Source organism: Stigmatopora nigra, chromosome 4 (assembly GCF_051989575.1).
Source record: "Stigmatopora nigra isolate UIUO_SnigA chromosome 4, RoL_Snig_1.1, whole genome shotgun sequence".
NCBI classification, from domain to species: Eukaryota; Metazoa; Chordata; class Actinopteri; order Syngnathiformes; family Syngnathidae; genus Stigmatopora; species Stigmatopora nigra.
In genome coordinates, this window is record NC_135511.1 from 15,756,939 (window position 1) to 15,783,404 (window position 26,466).

The following is a 26,466-nucleotide window of genomic DNA, read 5'->3' on the forward strand; positions in this document are numbered from 1 at the left end:
TCTTAAATGAAGTAATACAATTGGAAAAAGGTATCTTTGACCCTTTGGCTGCCATGATTTATCATCTCATCTCATTTTCTGGGGGTGCTAGAGCTGACTTTGGCTGAAAAATTGCATTTTACTGATAATATAGGAATGTTCTAGTCCATTTTGTTGCATCAGTTTCTGATGTTGTGTAGTTTTTGGATGATTCAAATATACCAATATTATCTTCTGAGATGATTTATGTTTATTATGAATATTTTTTGGGGGGGAAAATGAAGTATTTTGAGCTAAAAATGTTTTTTTACCTTCAAACAGTGTGGCGCTAACTTGCAATTTTGGGGGGAATTCGGTGCATTGCTGTTTAGGTCTGTTATGAGACAGTTTTATTTTTTGCAAAAAAAAGGTCCTTTAGGCATTTAAAGGGTTAAGTTAGAATAATTTTGCCCAGCTGTGTATTATATGGAAATTAAAACATATGACAGAACTCCTATAGAATAGTCTGAAGTTCACCACTTCGTGAACTTTTAATCGATTAAGTAGTCATTTAGTTAAGGGAAAATACGTCAAATTCAATTTTCCATCTTGGACGAATCATTTAATTAGTGCTTTTTTAGTATACTTTTGTTTTGAAATTGCTGTTTTATTTTTTAATGATTTGGGAGGAAACACCGCTCTCTGACGGCAACAATGAATATAACAACTCTTTTTAATTTGGAGAGCATCGCGAATGAGCGCAGCAAACTTCCGGTATGAGATATTTAATATTACAAACATTTTTATCGACTATTATCTAATTTATTTGGATGTCTAATGCGTTGTTTACTTTATAGGACACAAAAGTTGCCGTTTATGCAGATTTAAAGCCCTGTGGTCGTCGTGTTTAACTACGGTAAGCAAAAAGTTTTATTGATTAAGCCTTAATACTAAACGGTGTACTAATTAATATCGTATTTAACTAAAGTATGTATTGTTCGAAAATGCCTAGAAACAATCGGATCAATGTTGAATATTTTAGTGACCGTTTTGTATCATCAATTGCAATATCTTGTTAATTAGTTATTAGCATGAGGCTAGCGCTAGTCGCGAGTGGCTAATCGCTATGCTAGCAGAGAAAGTTCATATATTGCTTACTTTTGGTACACGGTAAGTGATTAATGTGAGGCTTATTAAGGTAGTGTGCTTACTGTTGACATGCTATATAATGTATTTTGTTTGTATAAAACACTCGTGATTTCAGTATTATATCAAAAGCCTTGATTGTCATTATACACAGCTGCATTTAATGGAATTGGTGAAATGTTTGTTTCAATACATCACGTTTTTAATACAATGTGAAATGAATTGTTTTCTTGATATCTCTGCCTGAATAACATTTTACTTGTAGTTTTTATCACGGCCAATTAGATATTGTTGCTAAATAGTATGCCCCGGACAGAAAACTCAATTTAATTGCCAGAATTGCCTAAATTTGAGGGATTTCATCATTTAAAGTCCATTATATCGTCCAATGCATCCCTGAAAAGGTCATGTGACCTATTCATGATTATCATAGCATTGTCATGTAGATAAAAATTATTTCCTTAATATTGAATATGTTCGTTCCATTCAATGTTTTAATAAAATTAAAAAACTGTATACTGAGACTCCATTTTTTTTAAATGATCAAACCAGAACACAAAATTATGTACCACATATTTTTTATTTTTCTTTCCCACTATTTGCATAACATGGGTAACAGACATAATGGGAGTCATTCAATAGAAAATATTGCTTTGATATTTTCAACAGCACATAGTATAATTCTGAACTATAAATCTGAAAAATAAACACGTACCAAAAGACAGAGCACCGCCCAAAACTTAGCCCCACCAATAATAATGTGGCCTAAAACCTTCATACTTCATTTAATTTGAAACACAAAGTTGCTGTTCCATTGAAAATTAGCATTTAAATGTGCAAATTTGTCTTTTGATAGGCACAAAATAAAGGCCATAAGCTAGACATAACGCTTCTATAAATAAGACGGCCACGCCCAGTTCGTTCGCAGTCGTTAGTATTCTATCGAGCTCGTTTCCGAGTTGAGGGATTCATCCATCGACGCATCGAGGTTCCGTTCCAAGCCGTTAGCGAGCTCCATCACCACCGGCGGCACCAGCGCCACGCAGGCCGCCAGACCCGAGACGCGATCCTTGAACGGCGCGCCACTCTCCCACTCGCCGGTGTCGGGGTCGAACACGTGGACATATTGAGAGCGCCCTCCCAGCACGTAGATGCGATCGTTCAAAACTGCTATGCCGGGTTCCCCGTGGCCGGCGGGGAGGCGGCTCAGTAAAGTCCACGAGTTGTCCGAGGGGTCAAAGCACGCCGTCTGAAAACAATGATCAAGAAAAAAAAAAAAAAAAAACAGTCGTTTATGGTTATTTTAAAAATGTTTTAACTCATTGGCTGTGATCATTGACCTCCTTACTTCAACATTCAACTTCATTTGACCAACATAGATCTTTAAACTATACCTGTGTCAAAGCGGCGGCCCGGGGGGCCAAATCTGGCCCGCCGCATCATTTTGTGCGGCCCGGGAAAGTAAATCGTGAGTACCGACTTTCTGTTTTAGGATCAAATTAAAATGATAGATATAGATGTATATTAAATTTCCTGATTTTACCCCTTTTTAAATCAATAATTGTAATTTTTAATCTATCTTTTTCTGTTTTTAGTTCAAAATTTTTTTTGTAAAATCTAAAAATACATAAAAAAGCCAAAAGAACACTGTTTTAGATCTATAAAAAAAATAATTTTCAGGGTTTTTAATCCAGTTCTTTTAATCCATTCATTAAAAAATCTAAATATTATATCTAAAATGGTCCGTCCCACATGAAATCGAGTTGATGTTAATGCAGCCTGCGAACCAATTCGAGTCTGACACCCTTCCTATAGACCATGGGTGTCCAAACTAGACAAATTAAAAAAAAAACATAATGACACTACCTGTAAAACATCCTGTCGATACCCATTATCATCATTACTTCCCCCAATGACGTAGAGGCGACTGTTGACCGCCGCCATTCCGTGCCAGGCTCGCCCCAGCGGCCCGTCTGCGCACATTGTCCACTGATTGGCTGCCGGGTCAAAACAACTAGTCTCCTTTAGGTACGCTCGCCCTCTACGTCCACAGCTAATGTAAATTTTGCCATCCAGCACAGCTCCGGCATGAGCGTAAACCTAAAACGGAGAGAAAACAAGAACAAAAAACTTAAGATTCCAATGAGGGATTACACAGCGCCCTCCTGTGGACAGAGCTACAAAACTCTTTACTTCTTTGGTCAGTGGGGCCACCAACTCCCAGGTGTTGGTGTGCGGGTCATATCGCTCCACTGAGTGGAGCACCTTGCTGTAGTCGCGACCTCCGATGGCGTAAATGTGTCCGCCCGCCACGCAGACGCAATGATCGGCGTGCTGTTGCTGCAACGGCTGGATGGCGCACCAGGTGTTGTGGCGAGGGTCATATCTACGTGGATAGGAGCACATAACAATTAATTTAATAATTCACTCACTATTATTGCTTTAACATAAATGGTAGTACTTAATCACTAACTGATGTCATTCTTTCATTTTCCGTACCGTTTAGACTCACAAGAGAGGGTGCTGGAGCCTATCCCAACTAACTTTGGCGACACCCTGAATCGGTGGCAAGCCAATCGCAAGGCAGGAGGAGACTAAAGGACAGCCAATCATAGGTAAGAGCAATTTAAAGTCTTCAACCAGCATATATGTGTGTTTTGGGGATGTGGGAGGAAACTGGAATACCCGGAGAAAACCCACACAACCACGTAGAGAACAAACTCCACTCAGAAAGGCCTGGAATCGAACCCTTGATTTTAGAACTGATTACTCGTTCACCGGACCGCCCTAAATCATTCCAATTACTAATCAATATTTAGATATTGAATGGGTATTCGGGAAATCTTGATGCGCTTAGAAATTTTAGTCTAAACCCAATATTTCTCTGATCAGTCAATAAAAAATTTTAAGATTTTTATTTAGTCTGTTAAATGAGCCAAACTGAAAAAAAACTGGAAGTCTTGGCTGAGTGCAATGTCAACAAAAATCTCGTCGGATTGACTTACTTTTGGAAATTGAATTGGTCTCATCAGAAAACACAACAGAACAAATAAATTGTCCACTTTAACCTCCTATGACCTGGCATCCGTCCACATTTCTGTTTGTCAAAGACTACAAATTGTCCTCCTCACCTGGAGCAACGAGTCTCCGCCCGAAATCCACTGGTGTTCCTGTCTCCGCCAATAAGATACACAAAATTGTCCAACACAGCGACTCCCTGGTTGGACATTCGAGGACTATTCGCCGCGTCCAGTGCTCGCCACTCCTTCCAGCTTGGGTGGAAAACCTGGAACACGTGTTGCTTTTCCACGTGAGACCCGAACATCCCTCCAAAAGCCAAAATGCAGAAGAACGTAGAGCGAGGCTGTGTGAGAGGACTCTGAAAAACGGGTTGCCAGATCTCATTCTCGTGGTAATGGAGGGCCACGGACACGGCTTCCTTCAGAGGGCACGGCTCCAGTTTATCGTGTAGCCTCTTGAGTGTCGGTTTTTCCATCAAACTGAAGCGCACAGCGTCCAGCATCTTGAGACGCTCCTGCAATGGCGGCAAGATTTAGATTTAGCGAACTAGCGAGGGAATTCATGGACGCCAAATTCTACTCAGAGGAGTGAAGTTGGATGAAGATGACTGACCTGCAAGTACACCTGGTCACTTTCCACCTGAGCAGGACTGTAGTGGTAGTGTAGCGCCGCCTCGTAGACTTCATTCTCACTTCGCACTTGTAATTCGTCACTGCTCAAAGCGCGGAATATTTCCTCCGCAGGGAACTGTCTGTAAACGTCAGTGCGGGAAAAAGTCTGCAGATTGCTCAGGATGTGAGCGTGGACTCTAGCCTTCAGCTGACCCAGTCCGTAAACGTCAGCCAGGTGGTGGATCTCCAGTATGTTACTCTCGTCCAACCAGGATAAGAGGAACTCGCAGCAGAAGTCCATCACGTCCTCAAGCTTTTGACAAAGACAAAGATTCAAAAGTGGCAACTGCAAACTCGTGACCGGACGTTTGGTCGGCGGTCTTTTGGTCACTGGTCAAAAGTACTTAGATATTAAACAGTACTTAGATATGAAACAGTACTTAGATATGAAACAGTACTTAGATATGAAACAGTACTTGGATATGAAACAGTACTTGGATATGAAACAGTACTTGGATATGAAACAGTACTTGGATATGAAACAGTACTTGGATATGAAACAGTACTTGGATATTAAACAGTACTTGGATATGAAACAGTACTTGGATATTAAACAGTACTTGGATATTAAACAGTACTTGAATATTAAACAGTACTTGAATATTAAACAGTACTTGAATATTAAACAGTACTTGAATATTAAACAGTACTTGAATATTAAACAGTACTTGGATATTAAACAGTAATTGGATATTAAACAGTGCTTCATCAGTAAACTGTCACCATTTGATTGGCGACCAAACGTTCGAGCACCCTTCAAACTTGAGCAATTAAATCATCTGTACCACAAATACCACAAGCCCACCTGCAACAATGTAGCCGCTATCAGGACTTCCTGCACGCTGTCCAGGTCTAACTCGATCTCCGAAGTGTAAATGTAGTCCATTATTTTGCTCATGCCCAAATACGTCACTCCGTGAATGGGGATCTCCTTTTGCTGCATCTCCCGGAGGCCTGCTGTGAACATCCCCCTGAGGAGAATATGACCCTGGTGTTAGAGGACTGCGTCTTAGGATGGTTAGGATGGAGACCATTTCAATAAGAAATATGTACCACATGTAAATACCTATAAGGTAGGATGATAGTTTTGTATTTTTCACATCAATACGTCATTAGAATCTAACAGCACCCTCAAATGCATTAAATATGATTCAAGTTTTTCAATTAGTGCCATGTTAATAATGACTAACTGGAATAAAATGGTTATGCCACAACTGCCACTTTATTCCATGTCTTCCACTCTGTTACATTCTCGGTTGCTAGGCAGAAGTCACCAAAGCTTTTCGAATTAATTTTTCCGCATTCTTCAATCAGCAAGATATGGCCAGCAAGTTTGTTTGTCTAATTAAAGAAGATAAAAAATACCTAAAGTAGTCGCAGGAAGCTGCCAGAAGCACACGGTGGCCAGGGATGCTTTGACCCTCCACCAGAAGAACCACGTCGGAAAGAATTCCATCTTGCCTCAATCCTAACAGTCTGTCCAGCAGGCTTTGAGAATGGGACCGACTTTGGTAGATTTGGCGTTTCCGACGAACTGACGAGCCGCCAGATGCCAAACCGCCAAGATGCCCAAGTTGTCCATTTTCTGACATGGTGGGACTGTGTTGTTTAGGCTCCATCACCCTTGTTGACAGGCGCCAGCATCATCAGGATGACTTTCAGTGTGAAGTATTTGACAGCTTTATAAACAACAACAACAATAATTAACAACAACAAAACCAACAGGAAACAAGCTGCGTTCACGTCAGTTTACACAGTAAATTAAAAATAAGATTTGAATGTAAAGTCCACGTCAAATGGATGTCTACTCACCTGATGTCAACTGGCAAGCTAACAAGCTAACATTGAAAGCTCACAGTTGAAAGGTCAATAAAAATGTTGGATGACGATGACAACAATCACTCAGCTGCACTCGTTGGGGCGTTTTCACTTCCAATTCGGATTCTGTGCTTCTAGCGACGTGATTTTTGATCTTTGCTGATCTGTTTACGTCGAAGCTGGATTGTTTTGAGTCTTATCTTTGGGGCACGCCCATTTGTCTGTCTTAGCCAATCAGAAACGTGTATAAATAGACGGCAGGCAAGGTATAATGATCAAAGCGTTTAGTTTATCATCAAATTTAAACAAAAATGAAGTCAATGAAGTAATATATTTAACTACGCGTCACATAAAAACACCTGTTTAAACCTGTATTTTTTTCTGTAGTCATGCTGTCATTTTTAATTCACACTAGAGGTCGCTCTTTGCTCAGAATCTCTTTCAGCTTGCCACGACATAACAATTATTCATTCCTTTATTCATTTTCCATACTGCTTATCCTCACTAAGGTCATGAGGGTGCTGGAGCCTATCCTAGCCAACTATGGTCTTGAATAATAGATGCCAATGAGTTAAATGAATTTCCGGAAGGGTTAATTAGGGTACATTTTCCCTGTATAAACTCCCATCTCATCTTATTTTCTGAAGCGGTTTATCCTCAGGGTCGCGGGGGGTGCTGGAGCCTATCCCAGCTGACTTCAGCCCACTGTATAAACTGAATGGCAAGAAATACATTTTGTATACATGCAGCTTATCATTCCTCTACTTGAATCATTTCCACTGATGGGTTTCCATACTTGGTTATTTTGGTTATAAAATTTCAGTTAAAATTCTGCACTAAAATATGTTTTCCCATTTCTAATTCAACTTTGTTTTGAAAGTGCTTGGAGTGAATCTGGTCTCTACATTGTTGGTTTTCGTACTCCCTTCACTGTGATTTGTAGGACGAATTGCAAGTTGTAAAGTTCCTACGTTGCTGGCAGGTTCAATTTTGTTGTGGCCGTTCCGTTTTTAGGGAAACAGCCATTCATTTTCCTCCGAGTCAAAGTCCCGTGGTTGCTCTTGTCGGCTATTTAATAGCCCTGCAATGATTAAGGATGCACTTCACATATAGTACTTTGACAGGATTCGTCTGTTGGATCGATATGTCATTGTTCTCATAAATCACTTTGTTACAAGTTTGACGCGAGCCGATGAGACATTCCATGCTCTTTGAGGGTCTTTGAGGATTACAAAGAAAGCAAAAGAATCAATCCATCATTCAAACTACACCATTGATATGCAGAGATGAAAACCTCACTTGTAATCCTCCCTTTTTTTCCTATAAATGGTTATAAACAGCCAAACTTGATTCTAAAATTACATTAAAGCAGTCATTTTCGTTTTTAGCACATGCCCACTATTTCATAACACCTTCTAAATGGGAAGACTAGCTATAATAGTTCATATTTCACTTCTATTGACAGCACTAGATGACCAATCCAATTTGGCTGGGAGTTCTTGCAGTGATGGTTTACTGCCAACCTCCCCCAGTCAACATGGTTTGGACATCTCATGTGGTCAATAGCACCTAACGCAGGGGTGGGCATATTTTTGGGCCCGGGGGGGCCACATTGACTTTAAAAATTTGACAGATGGGCGGGGTCAGCACAAGATATGATACATATAAAAAAGTGCATCCGTTAACAGTGCATATGAAACATAAACAGAAAAAAAGGACTAAAGTATTAACATACTCATCACTCATTATTAAAGTAAAAAGTATAAAGTTCAAAGTCAAGTAAAAAGGAATATATTAAGAAATATTAAAATGTCATTTATGTAAACGTGTAAATGTAATGTAAACACAAAAAACAAATAAGAGTGGACAGAGCTACTGCTACTGGCTTCCGCGTGACGGCGCCATCTTGGAAGAAAAATAAAAAAATAAAAAACATTATTTGGACAACGTCGGCGGACCGGATTAAAACGCCTCGCGGGCCGGATGTGGCCCGCCGGCCATAGTTTGCCCATGTCTGAACGAGTTTCTTAAAATGGGCTCATTTCCAGCCCCCAGTGTCATTTTAGCTAAAGACATGCAAAAAAAAAAAAAAAATGCATTGCTTCATAAAAATGCACGCAATGCAAATTTTTCCTGTGTGCTAATTTGCCAAATTAACATCACATGGGCCCCACACGTGGCAGAACAGTAGGAAGGATTACACAAGACGTCAAGCAGGCAGATAGCTTTCCTGGACTCTACTCTGTTTTGACAGCTGCTCTCCAAGGGGGGAAGAAGGCAAGGGAGGGCCAACTTGTCCCCACTTTCTAATGGAATGTTCCAGGAATCAGAAGCAACTTTATGTCCTCTTCCGCTTTAACATCAAATGATCAATTAGCATGCAGCTCATGGTGCAGAACGCGCCGCATTTCCTGCGAGACCTCATTTCACAAACACGAACAAGACAACCCAGTTGCATGTCAATAGTTGCAGATGCAGCGCTCCACTTCAAATGTCACGTAACCAACCACCGTATTCAAGTTAAAACAATTACACCTAGGTCAAATATGAGCAAACTACGGCCCGCGGGCCAAATCCGGCCCGCCAGGCCTTTTATTCCGGCCCGCCGACGTTGTCCAAATAATATTTTTTATTTTATTTTCCCCAAAATGGCGCCATCACGAAAAAGCCAGTAGCAGTAGCTCTGTCCACTCTTATTTGTTTTTCGTGTTTTATAGCCCCTCCTACTTTTTTTAAATGACATTTTAATATTTCTTAATACATTCCTTTTTACTTTGTACTTTATACTTTTACTGTAATGATGAATATGTTAATACTTTAGTCCTTATTCTCTGTTCATGTTTCATATGAACTGTTAACAGATGCACTTTTTTATCTGTATCGTATCTTGTGCTGACCCGGCCCATCTGTCAAATTTTTAAAGTCAATGTACTCATCTAAAGTCATCTATTTTTTTTTAAATGACATTTTAATATTCCTTAATGCAATTATTTTTATTTGACTTTGTACTTAATACTGTAGTCCTTTTTTCTGTTTATTTTTCATATGCACTGTTAACGGATGCACTTTTTTATATGTATCGTATCTGTCAAATTTTTAAAGTCAATGTGGGGCCCAAAAAGTTTGCCCAAACTTGGCCTATGTGTTATTTATGGGGAGGTGGACACATTGTCATTCACCAGAACCCCAAAAAGAATCCATCCCAGTCAAAGAGATGAATTGGCAAAAAGAAAAAAGCACCCATAGGTCCATTTCGCAAATGTCACGAGCTGTTGAGAATATGGATGTGACGCGATTCATATGCAGACTATTTATATGAATTAAATTGGGTAATCAGACCTCATGCACGGCGCAATGAATCTCTCCTTCAATCTGCTCATTCGACTGTTTTAACAAGCCTCATCTCGCAAACTATCTCGCAATTTAACTTGTTGTTTTGTTAATGGCATAACAATAGATATCCTAAGCTGCAAATTTGTATTTTTATTTTATTTCTGACTGAACTTAATGGTCCATAAGAAAAAGTGTATTTCCAAGGAGATTCGGAAACATTAAGGAAGAATAGATTGGAGAAATTAAGCGTCAGTATATTGCACTTAATTTAGAGGTTCAATAGTAAGATTGTATGTGCTCCATTAATGAGATGCTGCCACGGCGATATGGTCGTGCTTCGTACAACAAAGAACAAGTCTTCATTAGCATATTGATTGTCCTCAATATTTTGCACTGTGGTTTTCTGTCTGGAAAAGCAGAAATTTGAGTCGTGTATAAAATTGGCAAAATGGCAAGGAAATGATGATCTAATTATATGCTAGCCTCTTTGGAAATGATGCAAATTTCTATGTTTTTTTTTTTTTTTTGCTATCAAAAGAAAGAATCGTCTACATCAAGGGTGTCAGACTCGGGTTGGGTTTAACGTCAACTCAATTTCACGTGGGCCGGACCATTTTAGATATAAAATGATTTTTTTTTTTAAAAATGGATTAAAAGAACTGGATTAAAATCATTGAATATTCAGTTTTTATAGATCTAAAGCAATGTTTATTTTAGTTGTTTTTTAATATATTTTTAGATTTTACAAAATAATTTAAAAACTAAAAACAGAAAAAAATGACTAAAAAACACAATTATTCATTTAAAAAGGTGAAAATCAGGAAGTTTAATATACATTTATACTTTTCATTTTAATTTGATCCCAAAACAGAAAGTCGGCACTCATGATTTACTTTCCCGGGTCACACAAAATGATGTAGCGGGCCAGATTTGGCCCGCGGGCCGCCACTTTGACACCAGTAACTTATTACATAGACTTACTGTATGAAGTGTCCGATGGTCACATATTAATATGTGGTAATGTTGGAAATAATCTGACTGTTATAGGACTACAGCACCACCAAAACAGAAATGAGGCTAAAGAGTAGTTAGCATGGTCTCCCTGGGCCAGCCTGGCTTTTCTCTGGGTACTCCAATTTCCTCCCACATTCCAAAAACGTAAACGGTAAGCTGGTTGAACCCTCTAAACGACCTCTAGCGTTAACAGTTATCCATCTCCTCATGCCCTGTGATTGGTTGTTGCGATTAGATGTCCAATCCATTTGGACTGGGAGACCTTGGCAACAAATGATTGCCGCCCATGAGTACTCGAAAGAGGGTTAAATTGGTCATTAGTGTGTAGTCTGAATGCAAAAGTAAACTTTTTCAAAAGTCTAGCCAGATAGTAAGTATGTATAGACTTTTGTAGATGTTTTATTCCCATTGACACAATGACATTGCTCTAAAGTAGCATTCGGCTTTAGCCGCCTGTCAGACGTGACCTGTGCGTCTGATGGGGGTTGTTTGTCATCGGCCAGTACCTGCAGCATTTTGGCATTTGTTGTAGGCCGAGGTTATTTAATGCCTCTGGGGATTTAAACCACCGTGTCTCAGTGACGGTGTCAAGGATCACTTCCACTTCGCCTCGCCAAAAGGGCTGAAGTAGGCGGCCGAGATTGTCCTCCACTCCGTCTTGGGGCTGCTTGCACACAATACATCATAGCGTGAGAGGTACTCGGGAAAATACTAGGACACGTAATCAATGTTCCTTTACTCTCTTCTTTTTGGAATTGAACTCAGTTGAAAGAAAGGCTTATCCACCAATTCAATTCTCCTAATAGCACGTATTGCTTTCTGTCAGGTTCACCATTAGAAGCTCCTAAATGCAATGTAGTTGTTTTGCCAATGAACACAATGGATAGGGCAATTTAATAATAGTATATCATTTTTTTATCCTTGCTGGAGTAACGGTTTTGTACTGTGTTTATATTTTTTTTTACTATTTCAAGTATAAGTTAGGTCACAGGTGTCAAAGTGGCGGCCCGGGGGCCAAATCTGGTCCGCCGCATCATTTTTTTGGGGCCCAGGAAAGTAAATGATGAATGCCGACTTTCTGTTTTAGGATCAAATTAAAATGAAGAGTGTAGATGTATATTACATTTTCTGATATTTTCCCCTTTTAAATCAATAATTGTAATTTTTAATCTTTTTTTTCTTTTTTTAGTTCCAAAATCATTTTGTAAAATCAAAAATATATTAAAAAGCTAAAATAAATATTGTTTTAGATCTAAAAAAATGAATATTCAGTTTTTTCTCCATTTATATAAAAAAAATCTAAATATTATATTTAAAATGGTCCGTCTGAATATAAAGTAGAAATATGTATACAGTTCCCTTTTTTAGAACGTTAGAATCAAAACAACAGAATGTTCTACTCTTGAACAGAATACCATTATGTTGTGAGACCAAAATAGAAATCTTGGTTGACATTTTTTACGTACCAAACAACATTGCACACAGCCTAGTTTTTTTTTTACGATCGCACTTGTTATATTTAACAACCACAAACACAAGTTTTTGTTTAACCAGTCACATGATTCATTTGTGCTTATCATTACCGCACCTGCACATCTTGTCCAGGTGTTCCTCATTGTCTCATCACTTTGTTTACATTTAATCTTTTTTGTCTCGCATACAGTCAAATGTCAGCGATTAACAAAGGTATTTCACAATAATAATTAATAACCTTCAGCTTAATAACATTGCAAAATTACTGCTGTGTCTCCTTGCTGATATTTTACACTTGTGACTCACGTAATAATAATGCGATAACACCGTTTCCCATCTGCGACCTCACCACTACATGCAGTTGAATGCCAAATGTTCTATTAGTACACATTTTTCACTATTAAAGTGAAACCGTATCTTTTCCTCTCTTAATTTCACATTAACACAAATCAACCACTTCATTAAACATCTATTAAAGACATGCTAATATAAATATGTACTCCAGTCTAGTAATAGGTGAACAGTGTAGTAGGGGAAGTTTACCCAAGTAATATTTCCTTGAATTATACACACCATGACACATTTAACCTTTAAAAAAATGTCACCTTTTGTAACATATACCTCCATGGAATCCAAATATGGTTGTTAGTCTTATTTTTTGTCATATTATGTTGATGTATGCTTGGACAGAGAATAACTCACCGATAAGCAAACATAGGCCATAGGCATTAAAATAAATTGGAAGATTCTTTGACGTCATTGTAAACATGGATAGCTCGTTATCCGTCTTGTTTAAAATAGTTTTTTTTTGACCGACATGTTTGTTTTAAAACCCATAAAATATATACTCACTGGCCCTGATTATTAAATCTTATCCGACTTCCCGTTTTTAGGTATAAATACTGTGTTGCGAAGATAAGAGTCAAGACAAAGTTTGCTGGAAAACTATTTCATGTCACTCTTGACTGGAGTCTCTCTGGGGGGTTTGTTTCCCTCCTTCAATCAAGACAAGAGCAGATGGAAAAATATCTAAAAAACAAAAGGTGAGTGACAGTAGAGAAGCAAGATGTAGTTATCTTAACATGGGGGAGGAATGCTCATTAGATGGGTATTACCGTATTTTCATGACTATAAGGCACACTTAAAAGTCTTCTATTTTCTCCAAAATAGAGAGTGCGCCTTATAATCCAGTGCGCCTTATATATGGAAAAAACAGAAAACCAAAAACGAAAAACCACCACTGTCTGATATTAGAAAAACACAAATGCCTGAACTGAAACAATACTGTTAAATATGCAGATGCCATCTTAGTTTACAAAATCTTCCATCATATAGCTCCTCCCCCACTGCAAGATTTTATACAAAAAAATCCAAAACATCAACAATGGCTGGCTCCAGAGGTGACTGTGAAATAGTGAGTGCGTCATACCTGGAAGTCAATAGCAATTACCGTATTTTCACGACTATAAGGCGCACTTAAAAGTCTTAAATTTTCTCCAAAATAGACACTGCGCCTTATAATACAGTGCGCCTTATAATACAGTGCACCTTATAATACAATGCGCCTTATAGTCGAGAAAGTACGGTAGTTCCCGCTGTTCTCCTCAAATCGTAACATTGATTCTTTGGTGATTTGTCGCCCGTTTCTGGGCGTCAAGTGAACACCTACGAAGCTGCTGGCGGCGAAGGAATCAGCTCCGCTGCTCTCGCCAATAGTTTTCAGTTTAGAGAGCCGTGCGGGGACGGTGAAGAATTTAACGACCTGCTTTTGCGAGTATGAGACGCGGGGATGAAAGAAAGTTGAAAATAGATTCGTTTGTTCAAGTCGGGGGAGGTTGGAAAGGGATTGGGATCGTGACGATGTCTGGGTGGGGAACACCATGCATTACTTGGGAAGGAATCATTTTTCAGTTTAATTCTGCTGGAGGCTAATCGGCAGACGTTTTGCATAGAATGACAAATGACAGGCAGGAATACATTTGGCCTGACACAACCAATACGGGGAAATTGTTCATCTTATAGCTAACCCAAAACATTCAAGATAACGTCATAGGGCAAGGGTGTCAAACTCGGGTTGGTTCGTGGGCCACATTAATGTCAACTTGATTTCACGTGGGCCGGACCATAAATATATATAAATATAATATTTAGATTTTTTTTTAATAGATGGATTAAATGAACTGGATTAAAGGCCCTGAATATTCATTTTTTTCATAGATCTAAAACCATGTTTATTTTGGCTTTTTTAAAATATATTTTTAGATTTTACAAAATGATTTTTTAAATAAAAACAGAAGAAAATGTACTCGGACGTTTGGTCGCCCGGACGTTTGGTCGCCCGGACGTTTGGTCGCCCGGACGTTTGGGCGCCCGGACGTTTGGTCGCCCGGACGTTTGGTCGCTTGGTCGCTTGGACGTTTGGTCGCTTGGACATTTGGTCGCCCGGACGTTTGGTCGCCGGACCAGTTTAATATCTAAATATCTACTGTTGGAATCAGCTCTCGAAATGATATTCACCTGGGCGTCCGGTCACGGTTATCTACACGATATGATTCCGAGTATAAACACTTGTGTGTTTATCTCCTTCTGCTCCATCAAGAGCACTTGTGTGAGTTTGTGTGTGTTTTCTTATCATAATATCATGTAAATTGTACTTGTAAATTTCCTTGCACCGAATGTAACCTTTAATACTTGTGAAAATACATTCTTTAAGAAAATTAATTGAACATATCTGTGAGGGCCTCCCAGCTAGACTTTCCCCAAGGGCACTTAACCATACAAACCTAGTGTAAGAAAAATATAATTCCATTCCACTTGTTGCACAGATGCTATCATTTTATTATGCGTCAAACTATTTACTGGAAAGTATTCCTGGAACAGCCCAGGATGCTGATCTTTTTACCATATCACGTACCTAATGTGAGTTTTCACACCCTTATCAGTGTGAAGTAGCTGTGGGAATGAAGATTTAAATGTATAACTGTGTTGTGGAGGTGAGAAAATAAGGAAGAAATGTACACCAATAACACATGAAAGTAATTTTGACTTAAAGCAATAATGACGTCCACATGTATGAATCTGGAAGCAGACCTTGTTTGCAAATTTCTCATCATTTCACGTCCCGCGGTGTAGCGTGTACGCGCCTTTCGGGTCGGGGGTGGAGGGGGGCGGCGTTCTGGTTGCGCGTGCGCGAGGGTGCGCCACGGAGGAATTGATTATGTAACATGTTCCCAATCACATCGTCGTCAGAGTGCGAGGATGCGAGTGAGGTCGCTTTAAGGAGGATCTGAGCTGCCTTCCATTTGGAGCAGATACCTTTTTTTTAGCTTCCTCTATCTCTCTCTCAGACATCCACACTAACTAAGTAACTCTCTCCGGCATTTTTTGGGGCTCACCTGGCGGCTCCAAGTCATCAACCAAGACTTCAAGACTTCAGCCTGGTAAGAAACTAAATATTACTTATAACGTACAAACTGATATATATTTAAACAGTCTTTTAAATGTCCTTAGAAAGAGTAGATTTATGTCTTTTTTAATGACCAAGTATGGGCTAAAAAGTATTATTTTGGGCCATTTTTTTTTTGAATTAACATTTCAACCCAGAAAATATTGACTTGGCTAAATGTCTATTTTTTTGGCTTTTTTTAATTAAACATTTCAAACCAGAAGATATTGACTTGGCTAAAAGTCTATTTTTTTGGTCATTTTTTTAATTAATATTTCAACTCAGAATATATTGACTTGGCTAAAAGTATATTTTTGGGCCATTTTTTTTAAATTAACATTTCAACCCAGAAAATATTGACTTGGCTAAAAGTATATTATTTGGGCCATTTTTTTTTAAATTAACATTTCAACCCAGAAAATATTGACTTGGCTAAATGTCAATTTTTTGGGCCATTTTTTTTAATTTAACATTTCAACCCAGAAAATATTGACTTGGCTAAATGTCTATTTTTTGGGCCATTTTTTTTAATTTAACATTTCAACCCAGAAAATATTGACTTGGCTAAAAGTCTATTTTTTGGGCCATTTTTTTAAATTTAACATTTCAACCCAGAAAATATTGACTTGGCTAAAAGTCTATTTTTTGGGCCATTTTTTTTTAAATTAACATTTCAACCCAGAAAATATTGACTTGGCTAAAAGTGTATTTTTTGGGCCATTTTTTTTTATTTATTAACATTTCAACCCAGAAAATATTGACTTAAACGTATTTCATTTTCCTCATATGATACTTTTGGAAAAAGCAAAGAGTAGTATGCCAGTGTAGATTTTTCCAAAGGCAGTTTTTGGCAGAAAAGTCACCTGAGATATCTAAACCGATACACGCAAATGCAAACATTGACTATGGTCTACAAACAGCCCAAAGCAGGACAGCGCGGGTGGTGGGTAGGACGCTTAGCGTGCTTCGCAGATTGCTACTTTCACACGTTTTTCAGCCTGTCATCTTTCTCTTCCGCCACGGACGGCTGTGTCCCATTTGTTGTCCATGAGCAAGTCCAGACCCTGATCTGTTGTTTTTGTTCTTTCCGCCTGTGTGTGGGTGATCTAACGTCTTACATGATGGATGAAGAGATTTATCATAGAATTGGACAGAAAAAAATAATCCGGAATTTCCATCGTATCCCAATTTATAGTCTTTAGATTGACTAACTTGATAGTGTTCAACTTTTTTCTAATATTTTTGTAATCCAATTAGAACAAGGGTTGGTTGGCGGGCCGCTTTAACGTCAACTTGATTCCATGTGGGTCGGACCATTTTTAGATATAATGTTTATATTTTTTTTGTATAAATGGATTAAAAGAACTGGATTAAAATCCCTGAATATTCCATTTTTTATAGATCTAAAACAATGTTTATTTTAGCTTTTTTCTTAGTTAGAGAAAATCATTTATTTAATAATTGGTTTTTATTTAAAAAGGAAACCATTTTTTTATATTCCATATTAAAGTGGAAAACAGAAAATATTTATATATATATTTAGATTTAAAAAATGATTTTTGAACTAAAAACACAGAAAAAAATGATCAAAACAATGAAATTATTGATTTAAAAGAGAGAAAATCAGGAAATTTAATACACATCTATACTCTTCATTTTTATTTGATCCTGAAACAGAAAGTCAGCACTAAAAATGTACTTTCCCGGGCCACACAAAATAATGCCACGGGCCAGATTTGGCCCCCCAGCCGCCACTTTGACACCTGTGAATTAGAATATCCCAAAAATTATTCATATTTTTTTTTCTTTATTTTGGGTCGGCTTTCCCAAACAATCTCCCAAAACGAATATAAATCATCCAAGTAGACATTTACTGAGGTGAGATTCTTATCATCAATCGTTGAGAATGTCACACAAAATTGAATAAAATAACCAGTTTTCACCTCAAGGACGCACTACTGTACATCAATTTAAAAATCCCTGTCCACCACCACCACCTGATTTGAACACCTCCAAGCACCAATGGACATTTGCATTCGTCATTAAAAAAAAAAAAAACAGCCCCAAGTGTGGTTATAACAGGTCTAATTTATATTTTTTAATGAGGTAAGGGGATCCACCTGTGTTTCTTAGCAACACATTAAAACCAGTACTTTTAAACCTTTCAAATATTTCAGCGTTAGTTAGGGTCTAAATACCTACATAATCACTTTTCTTTAATAATTTTCCTTTTAATAATACAAGTCAATTTGCTAAAGGTCTTCACTTAATTAGACAAAAAAGTCAAAAGAGCTTTTAGTCCACATTTTTTTTGTTATCCCACCAAGCCAAATTGTGTCCAACAATAAGACGTAAGGAGATAGCCAGCAGCAATTTAATTCCCACCTGCCAACAGTTATCTGCTTTCCGGGTGCTTTAAATATACGCTAATATATCTGTTGATTTAATTTTGCTCACATAGATAGGAAAGACGCATATTTTGCGGAACTGAGTGGCGGACTAACCAGAATTCATATGCAGGGAAATGAATATGTACACAAATACACATCGCTTTGTTCCGTTTTGTTTGTGTAATAGAGTCATTTTCCGAGCAGTCATTTTAGCGTTATTGACATTAAAGAAGCTCCTGTTTTTTATTGAATATGGTTAAGTACCGTATTTTCACGACTATAAGGCGCACCGCATTATAAGGCGCACCCTCAATGAATGACATTTTTTCCATATATAAGGCGCACTGGATTATAAGGCGCACTGTCTATTTTGGAGAAAATTTAAGACTTTTGAGTGCGCCTTATAGTGGTGAAAATACGGTAATTGCTATTGACTTCCAGGTATGAAGTACTAATACACAGTCACCTCTAGAGCCAGCCATTGTTGATGTTTTGGATTTTTTTGTATAAAATCTTGCAGTGGGGGAGGAGCTATATGATGGAAGATTTTGTAAACTAAGATGGCATCTGCATATTTAACACTATTGTTTCAGTTCAGGCGTTTGTGTTTTTTTAATATCCGACAGTGGTGGTTTTTGTTTCCATATCTAAGGCGCACTGGATTATAAGGCGCACTGTCTATTTTGGAGAAAATTTCAGACTTTTAAGTGCGGCTTACAGTCGTGAAAATATGGTATAGCTTTATTAGCTAGTTGCTTACCATGAAGAAGAAATAGAGATCCTACTTTTTATTGTTTGGCCCTTTTTAGAACGATGGGGTGATAAAAACCATGATATCAATGGCCATTTTGGAATCTTTTCTTCCTTGTCGTTCTTCCACTTCCGAAGATTGAAGCGGTGAGACGTGATGATTGTCTCAGAGCAGTCATTATCTCCATCATTATGCTGAAAATAACATGTTATTTTAGAAGTGCTTGAAAATCTGGAATAGCCCATTCGCGCAAATAAAAATGCCACTATATATATGTAGAATTCTCCCAAAAAAATTCCCATTTCATAATGAAAACTTTCCTTTTCCCCCTTCAGGTATAAAATGAAGACTTCCACCCAGAAGAAAACAAAAAAAGCCTCCATAGCCAACTACTTCTACATCTAAAAAAAACGACCCATGCCAAATCTCCCCTTTAACTGGGAAGGTCGGCAACACACCAGTTGGGAATCCCAAACGCCGATGGAGCAACCGGCCAATAACAACTACCACCAGAGCGGGTCTTGGAAAGAAATCCCTTGGGATTTCACCGAAGACTGCTCGCTCTCATTAAGCGCCACTACCTTCCTAATCATAGCATACAGCGCCGTTTTAGCGCTTGGCCTTCTGGGTAACGCCTGCCTAGTCCTAGTCATCGCCCGACACAAGGAAATGCGCAATGTCACCAACATTCTCATCGCCAACCTATCCTTCTCCGACATCCTCATGTGCGTGGTTTGTCTACCCGTCACAATCGTCTACACACTCATGGACCGCTGGATTCTTGGCGAAGCCTTATGTAAACTAACTCCCTTCATCCAATGCATATCAGTCACCGTCTCCATCTTCTCGCTAGTCCTCATCGCATTAGAGCGCTACCAGCTAATCGTCCACCCCACTGGATGGAAACCAGCAGCCAGGCAGTCTTACCTAGCCGTGGCGCTTACCTGGATCACGGCTTGTCTAGTCTCGGCGCCGTTTATCAAGTACGGCGTCCTGGCTTCACCCCTGGAGAATCTAACTATCCCATTCCCTATGGACCAGAAACTGGTGTGCATGGAGTTGTGGCCATCAGTGGAAGCGCGGCGAGCTTATACCACCTCACTCCTGGTCTTCCAGTACTTGCTCCCCCTCTTCCTGGTGGTCTCTTGCTACCTACACATCTACTTGCGGCTACGTAGAAGGAAGGACATGGTGGATCGTGGGCGTAACACGGCGCAGAAGAATATCAAAGGCGCCACTAGGATCAACGTCTTGTTGGTTTCCATCGTGGTGGCTTTCGCCGTCTCCTGGTTACCCCTTAATATCTTCAACGCGGTTTTCGACTGGAACTACGAGGCTATCCCCAGATGTGGCCACGACTTGATCTTCTCCTTCTGCCATCTAGCCGCCATGGCGTCCACGTGTATCAACCCGGTCATATATGGGTTCCTCAATAACAACTTCCAGAAGCAGTTGAAGGCCACACTGTTGCACTGCCGCTGTTGGGGGGTGGCGGAACGCTACGAAAGCGTGCCGCTCTCCACTGTCAGCACGGAGGTCACCAAGGGGTCGGTTCTAAGTAATGGCTCCAACGGCATCAATACTTAAAGGCTTTGGCTGGGGAGAAAAAATTGGCAACTCCAGCTCAGTTTAGGCTTTCATCTTCATTTTTTTTGTTCAATGCAAGGATGGACATTTACAGAAAAGTCTCCAAAGGGAATGACCTAAGTCAAGACTGCTGTCCTCTAATTATTAGGACTAAAAAAATGACTAAATAGGATAAAGGTGGAAGTGGCTTGAAGTTATGGAGGACGACTACAAGACATATTTGACGTCAACAACAATCCAGGGGTGTCAAAACTACGGACAAAAATTGCTGATGACGCCCCGCAGAAGAAGCTTAAGTTCAACTTACTTTGCAGTCCTTACATTTAACACTAGATGGAGCAAGTGCCTCTCCTCCGCTGTGGGAATGATGGATGTACAATTTCCGTAATTTTCTTTACAATAATAAAAGTCTGTAGTTATAAATAATCCAATTTGATCAGTGGAGCTTTCTTGGTTGTGGACTTTTTGTTAATGTCCTTGGGACATTTTCTCTTCTGCAGTATCAGTCATAGAAATGTAAATATTGCAATATCTTGATATTTTTGCTTCATTTTGCTGCTTGTAACCATTAACACATTCACTGCTTTTGACAGCCATTGATGTCTGATTTAAGGTTTTCAAGGTCTTTCAAGGTCTTTCAAGGACTTTCAAGGACTTTCAAGGTCTTTCAAGGACTTTCAAGGTCTTTCAAGGTTTTTCAAGGAGATTTTGGAAGGAAAAAGTTTGGACACCACTGACATCTGCAGCATATTCATTCGATCTGCAAAAAAGGACACGGCTCACATGGTATGTTAAAGTCAATATCTTGCAACTCGCTTTCCAATTTGTTATTCTGTAAGACTTTGAATCTCAAATGAGGCGACAAGGTGGGTGTCTGGCAAATTCTGATGGTATTGACGGGAAACCAGAGTGTCTCCGGGGACGCGTCGATGATTATTGACGGTGTGGGCTATTAACAAGCTGAAAAGGAGAACATTCTGTTTTGCATCTAGGCCTTTCATTTCCTATGTGTTGCCTCTTACTCAAATTCACAAACCATTGAATAAACATCACAAGTGAAGACATTGATTTCTTTAAAAAAAAAATGCTTTGTCTTACAAAACAAGTGCCCAGAAAAAGAAAGGACAAAAAAATAAGGACATTTCAGGCCAAATTATGATTCCTTAACTGTATATAAGCCGGCTATATTCATGTATGGCTTGTATATTATGTAAGCGTTTCATTTATTGTGTACTTGACAAAAAAAAACATGTGTAGCAAAGCAATAGACATGTTACTTTTGCTTGTCCATTGAATTAAACATTTACTGTTATCTTGAGTAATGTGTTCTTTTATAAATTCAGTTATATGACAAAGCTTTTTGCCGTTTTTTTTATTGCATTTGTTTTTCCATTTCTAACTCAATCTATCCACTAAATGGCAAACTAGTACAGGCAGACCTGAATGAGTATTTTCAAGGATCCCTAGAGATTAAATATGAGCCGCTTTCTTCATTCTATATGTCAGCAGAAAGAACATGATATGGAGACACGATGTTCTCTGGCGGAGCTTTGTTTACTGTGGTAAATACGTTATTTTTATCACCTATATGAGGACAAAAGTATTCTGGACATGTACCTGTTTGCATATTGAAACGAGACTATACTACCAACCAATGTTCCCCTCTAATTTTCCGTTGGTCTGGGTAGAAAGGCAACCTCCCTGAGTGCACTGAGAACCAGTGAGTGACATCATCATTGCTCGTTATGGGCACACCAGTATCACACCTGTCATAAGCAGGTGCATGTCAATGTTCCTTCTAATTTTTCATGTAAAACATGCTGTAAAACACGAAAAAACATAAGAGTGGACAGAGCTACTGCCACTGGCTGCCGTGTAAACGGCGCCATCATGGGGAAAAGGGTAAAAAAATTAAAAAGTTAAGATTTTATTTACTGCGCGCCATGTGATTGCTACTGCGCAGAGAAGATGAGAATAGTGCAAAGCTTAGAGGGAACATTGCTACCAACTAAAGTAACCTTAATGCTTGAGAAATTGATTTTTATATTTTTTGTGGTACTCCTTATACTATGTATAAAATAACTACGATTATAAAAATGATCCAGGTCCAAGAGATTTTTTAGGAATGTTGTTGAAAAGTTCATTTGAAAATGTGAATGTTTTCTGTCCAGAATTAACATATATAGTCATTCTCTTTAATAACCATCAGTCAAACTCACACAGTCTCACTTTTAAAAAGGTTTGTGACTTTTCCTGCCACCTTAACTTCTCCGGAAAATCCATGTGGTCCAAAGAAAGCTGATGATGGGAAGCCTAAACAAGTCAATGTCAACAACAATGGTAAGTCAATTTAATTATTTTTCTGTACAATTGATATTTCAATCGATAAAACAAGAATCCAATTCTGGAAAATAACACAAATGACACTATATTTTACGCAATAAGTCCAAATCCACTGCTCTTTTATTTAAGCCCATTACTAAAATGATTAATTTCAATGAAATATAAACAATGTACAGAAAAAAAGGGTAGCTACAGGGCACCTTTATCTTGGCTATAATGTGTTTAGCAGGAAATTGATTTCTGAGTAAACAGGCGGCCGTGTAGCTCAACCGATATCTCCGCTAGTGTGTAAATCACCAAGTCTGCTATACCGTCATTAAACATAATGAAGTGTCTACCCAGAATTGATTGTCGATATCTTCTGTCTTATTGTGAGTCGGCTCCGTTACAGTACCAATACTCAATCCTTAAAAGTGTTACTTACATAAAGGTTATAGAGTTTTCAAAATTTAAACAAATTTAAATGAACTTGGATGACAATGGACACACTCAAAAATAAGTTAAATCTAACCTTAAACTAAACTTAATTCTAATTTTCTTTTAAATTTTGATACCTTTCTTCTCTTGGCTCTATTAGCCCCGCCTCCACCCTGACTTCCAGATGCAACCTATCGAGGGTTGTTTGCTTTTGTATTCCCTTCAAAATACTCTGAAAATGATGCACACAAATGTCCTCACAATAGGATAATGCATGACCACTTGCCAACGAGAAGTAGTATATACTCCTCTCGTATTAGCAAACAAGCTCCGCCTTTCTGGACTGACTAACAGGGAAATAAAAACACTGAAAAAATGTAAAGCCCCGCCCAGTGCTCATAGAGACATTACATGAGGGAGTTGCGTCCAGAAAGACAGTGGCCATGATGTTCTTATGAGCAGCCTTTTGCGTCCACTTTTTGCTCGTATATCAAAATTTAACTCTTATCTCAAGACAAACATTGGCCCGTAATTTTAGTCGTATCTCAAATTTTTTGTGTGTCAAGGCACTCGTATGTCAAAGTACCTCTCTACTTTCCAACTGGTATTTTGGACAACTTTTCATCATTAGCAAACTACTCTTGTTGTCTCACCTTTTAAAGTGGGATTTTTCCAGATGGCATCTTTTAGCTCCTGGGATAGGCTCCAGCACCCTCGCGACCCTTGCGCAGTACAGAACATGAACAGAGAAGGGATTTGGCTCATTGATGGGCACTTCAGAAAAATCCAATGTTTTGCCCTCGGCCATTTTGGAGTGAAACTCAGACCAAGTTTTTAAACTCTAGCCAGCAATTTTCTCCCTTGAAGTCCTTGAAAGTTTGTACATTTCATTGTACGCTATACAGATTGAAATCATGCTGTGCCAGCATGTAGCAAGCAGTCCGTGAACAGAGAAAAGCTTCCCTTGTGTTTCAAAGCGGGGGCAGTGTACATTTCTTTGGATTTATGAAAGAGCTACAAACACTTCTCTGTACAAAGTACATCCGTTTGACTGAAATGTTTCTCTACAGCTATTTTTTTTACAGCAAAACAGGACTGCATCGACAGAATTAAGTAGAAAAAAATACTTTGGAGATAACCTAGAGCCCTGGGGGAAACACAAGGGATGATGATACGGTATCAGAATGTTTAATGGAATGGTTTAGGAGTATATTGGAGATTCTTTAAAGAGATTCTGTCCAAAACTATACTTCAATTGAGGATGTCTGGAATCATTGGTCAATTGGCGGACAACTCAAATAATGAAACTAAAGTGTCTTCCATTTCTTCGGAGTCTCATCCAGAATTAGGAAGCAATTTTGTCCTTTTTGTACAACTTATTCATTAAACTAGAAGATGTATCATCATTTGTACAATTACATGAAGCTGAATTAAGATGACAGGATGACAAATAAGAGCTTTTAAACTCTCATTGGCAAAGAATTGCTTCGAAATTATCATTTGTTGTGATTTGACGTTGGTTTGTAGAAGGACAAAAATAGGAATACACGTCGATTCTTCCAATTAGGGTAAGACGAAAGTGACGTACAGTGGTACCTTGAGATACAAGCTTAATTCTTTCCAGGACTGAGCTCGTATGTCAATTTACTCGTAACTCAAATGAACATTTCCCATAGAAATGAACTAAAAACTAATTAATTCGTTCCAATCATCTGAAAAAAAAACCAAAACTGGATATCACATTGCAAAAACATTTTTATCTGTTCTAATTCGCCATCTATTAACAAAGTAACAAATTAATTTTACTCGTATCTCAAATTGCTCATATGTCAGGGCACTCGTATGTCAAAGTATTACTGTGTACTGTCTTTTACAATAGTTTAAAACTATTGTTCCTTGATCTAGTATAACTTTCTCAAAATTAAAATGCCTCATTGTTGGTGTACTGCAGTTAGAATCCCTAATCCTCTCTCAGTTTCGACTAATGTAACAATGTAAGACGGCGTTGTAGGAATGAATTCTAGACGGCAGCCGCCGCCGGCCTCCTCGTTCTGCCTCTGGGGGCAGTAGAGGTCGGTAAATGTCATTCCGGGCCAAGGCACGGGATGCACATAGTCAATTATGTCGACGAGGCCTTCGGAGAGCTAATTTAGGAGGCTGCTCTAGGAAAACATTTTGACGAGTTGCGAGGAGCACTTTTAGCAGAGGTCGGAGACATCGGAATGCTCTCAAATATATTCCTGTGAGTATTCTATCTCTCCATATAATATAGGTTTAAGAGAGAATGTATTTAAAAAAATAAAAAAAGACATTGCATTTAAAGTTCCAGAATCTACTCAAGGGGTGCTTAGTTCTTTACCTTCATTTGAGACCATTGGTTTCAACTATGCAGAGGCAAACTGTTGCGTAAATTAGTTTTTATTGCACAATTTCAAGAGATATGGATAAGATTTGATTAATTTGTGTGGTAAGGGAGTTGATGTCCTTAAATATTTTTAAATGCAGTAAATACACAGCTGTTGGAAGTACTTGTATATGGATGAGTCTCATTTATTGATGGTGTACTGGAAAGTTAAGTATGCGGCAGGTGTACTTAATGCAGTGAGTGCTATGAGTGTTGTCGCTACATAAATATTTAGCACAATTCCCAATGAGCTCGGACTTGGATTTTACTTTGCAGGCACAAGATGCAACATTGATTTTCTCTGAATTTCAATTGTGTTGTGAACTGAGAATTGATAGTCTACTGGATTATTTCAAAAAAAAAATATATATATATATATAGTTTTGAATTTTAAAAAATCATTTTCCCCTGTGCAGTATGAGGTCTGTCCCAAAATGCTTCTCAGTATTTGTTTTTATTGAATAGGATACAAGATAAAGTTTAATTCTAGAAGAGTTTTTGGAGTTTTGCATTGATTTCAAGATGAAAACGGACAAAATTGGAGAAAACATTGTTAAAATACATTAAGAAAAACTTTAAAACGCAAAAGGGGCAAATTTCTTTCTTGCCTGGACCCAATGACATGTTTTCAAAACAAAGAAAACCTTGATTTCCATATTATTGTTTCTCCTTAGAACACCACTCTTTATCGATCA

The 26,466-nt window shown here is 38.5% G+C and overlaps 2 protein-coding genes across 3 annotated transcripts; one reads left to right on the forward strand and one right to left on the reverse strand.

Annotated features, from left to right (window-relative positions):
- Positions 1 to 678: 678 nt before the first annotated feature.
- On the forward strand, positions 679 to 21,925 carry npy8br (neuropeptide Y receptor Y8b). 2 transcript variants are annotated; one of them, XM_077715625.1, is made up of 6 exons: positions 679 to 732; positions 816 to 874; positions 3,611 to 3,719; positions 13,328 to 13,477; positions 15,782 to 15,874; positions 19,356 to 21,925. In XM_077715625.1, exon 6 carries the CDS (start codon positions 19,438 to 19,440, stop codon positions 20,605 to 20,607), a length of 1,170 nt encoding a protein of 389 aa, XP_077571751.1. In that variant the 5' UTR covers positions 679 to 732; positions 816 to 874; positions 3,611 to 3,719; positions 13,328 to 13,477; positions 15,782 to 15,874; positions 19,356 to 19,437; the 3' UTR covers positions 20,608 to 21,925. The 2 variants fall into 2 exon arrangements, with proteins under 2 accessions (XP_077571751.1, XP_077571752.1); XM_077715626.1 differs by lacking the exon at positions 15,782 to 15,874.
- klhl22 (kelch-like family member 22) lies at positions 1,666 to 6,821 on the reverse strand. The gene is made up of 8 exons (XM_077715624.1): positions 6,609 to 6,821; positions 6,162 to 6,475; positions 5,602 to 5,767; positions 4,738 to 5,049; positions 4,236 to 4,639; positions 3,298 to 3,490; positions 2,971 to 3,204; positions 1,666 to 2,353 (listed from the first exon to the last, which is right to left on the reverse strand). The coding sequence occupies exons 2-8, from the start codon at positions 6,413 to 6,415 to the stop codon at positions 2,036 to 2,038; spliced, it is 1,881 nt and encodes a 626-aa protein (XP_077571750.1). The 5' UTR covers positions 6,416 to 6,475; positions 6,609 to 6,821; the 3' UTR covers positions 1,666 to 2,035.
- Positions 21,926 to 26,466: the final 4,541 nt, after the last annotated feature.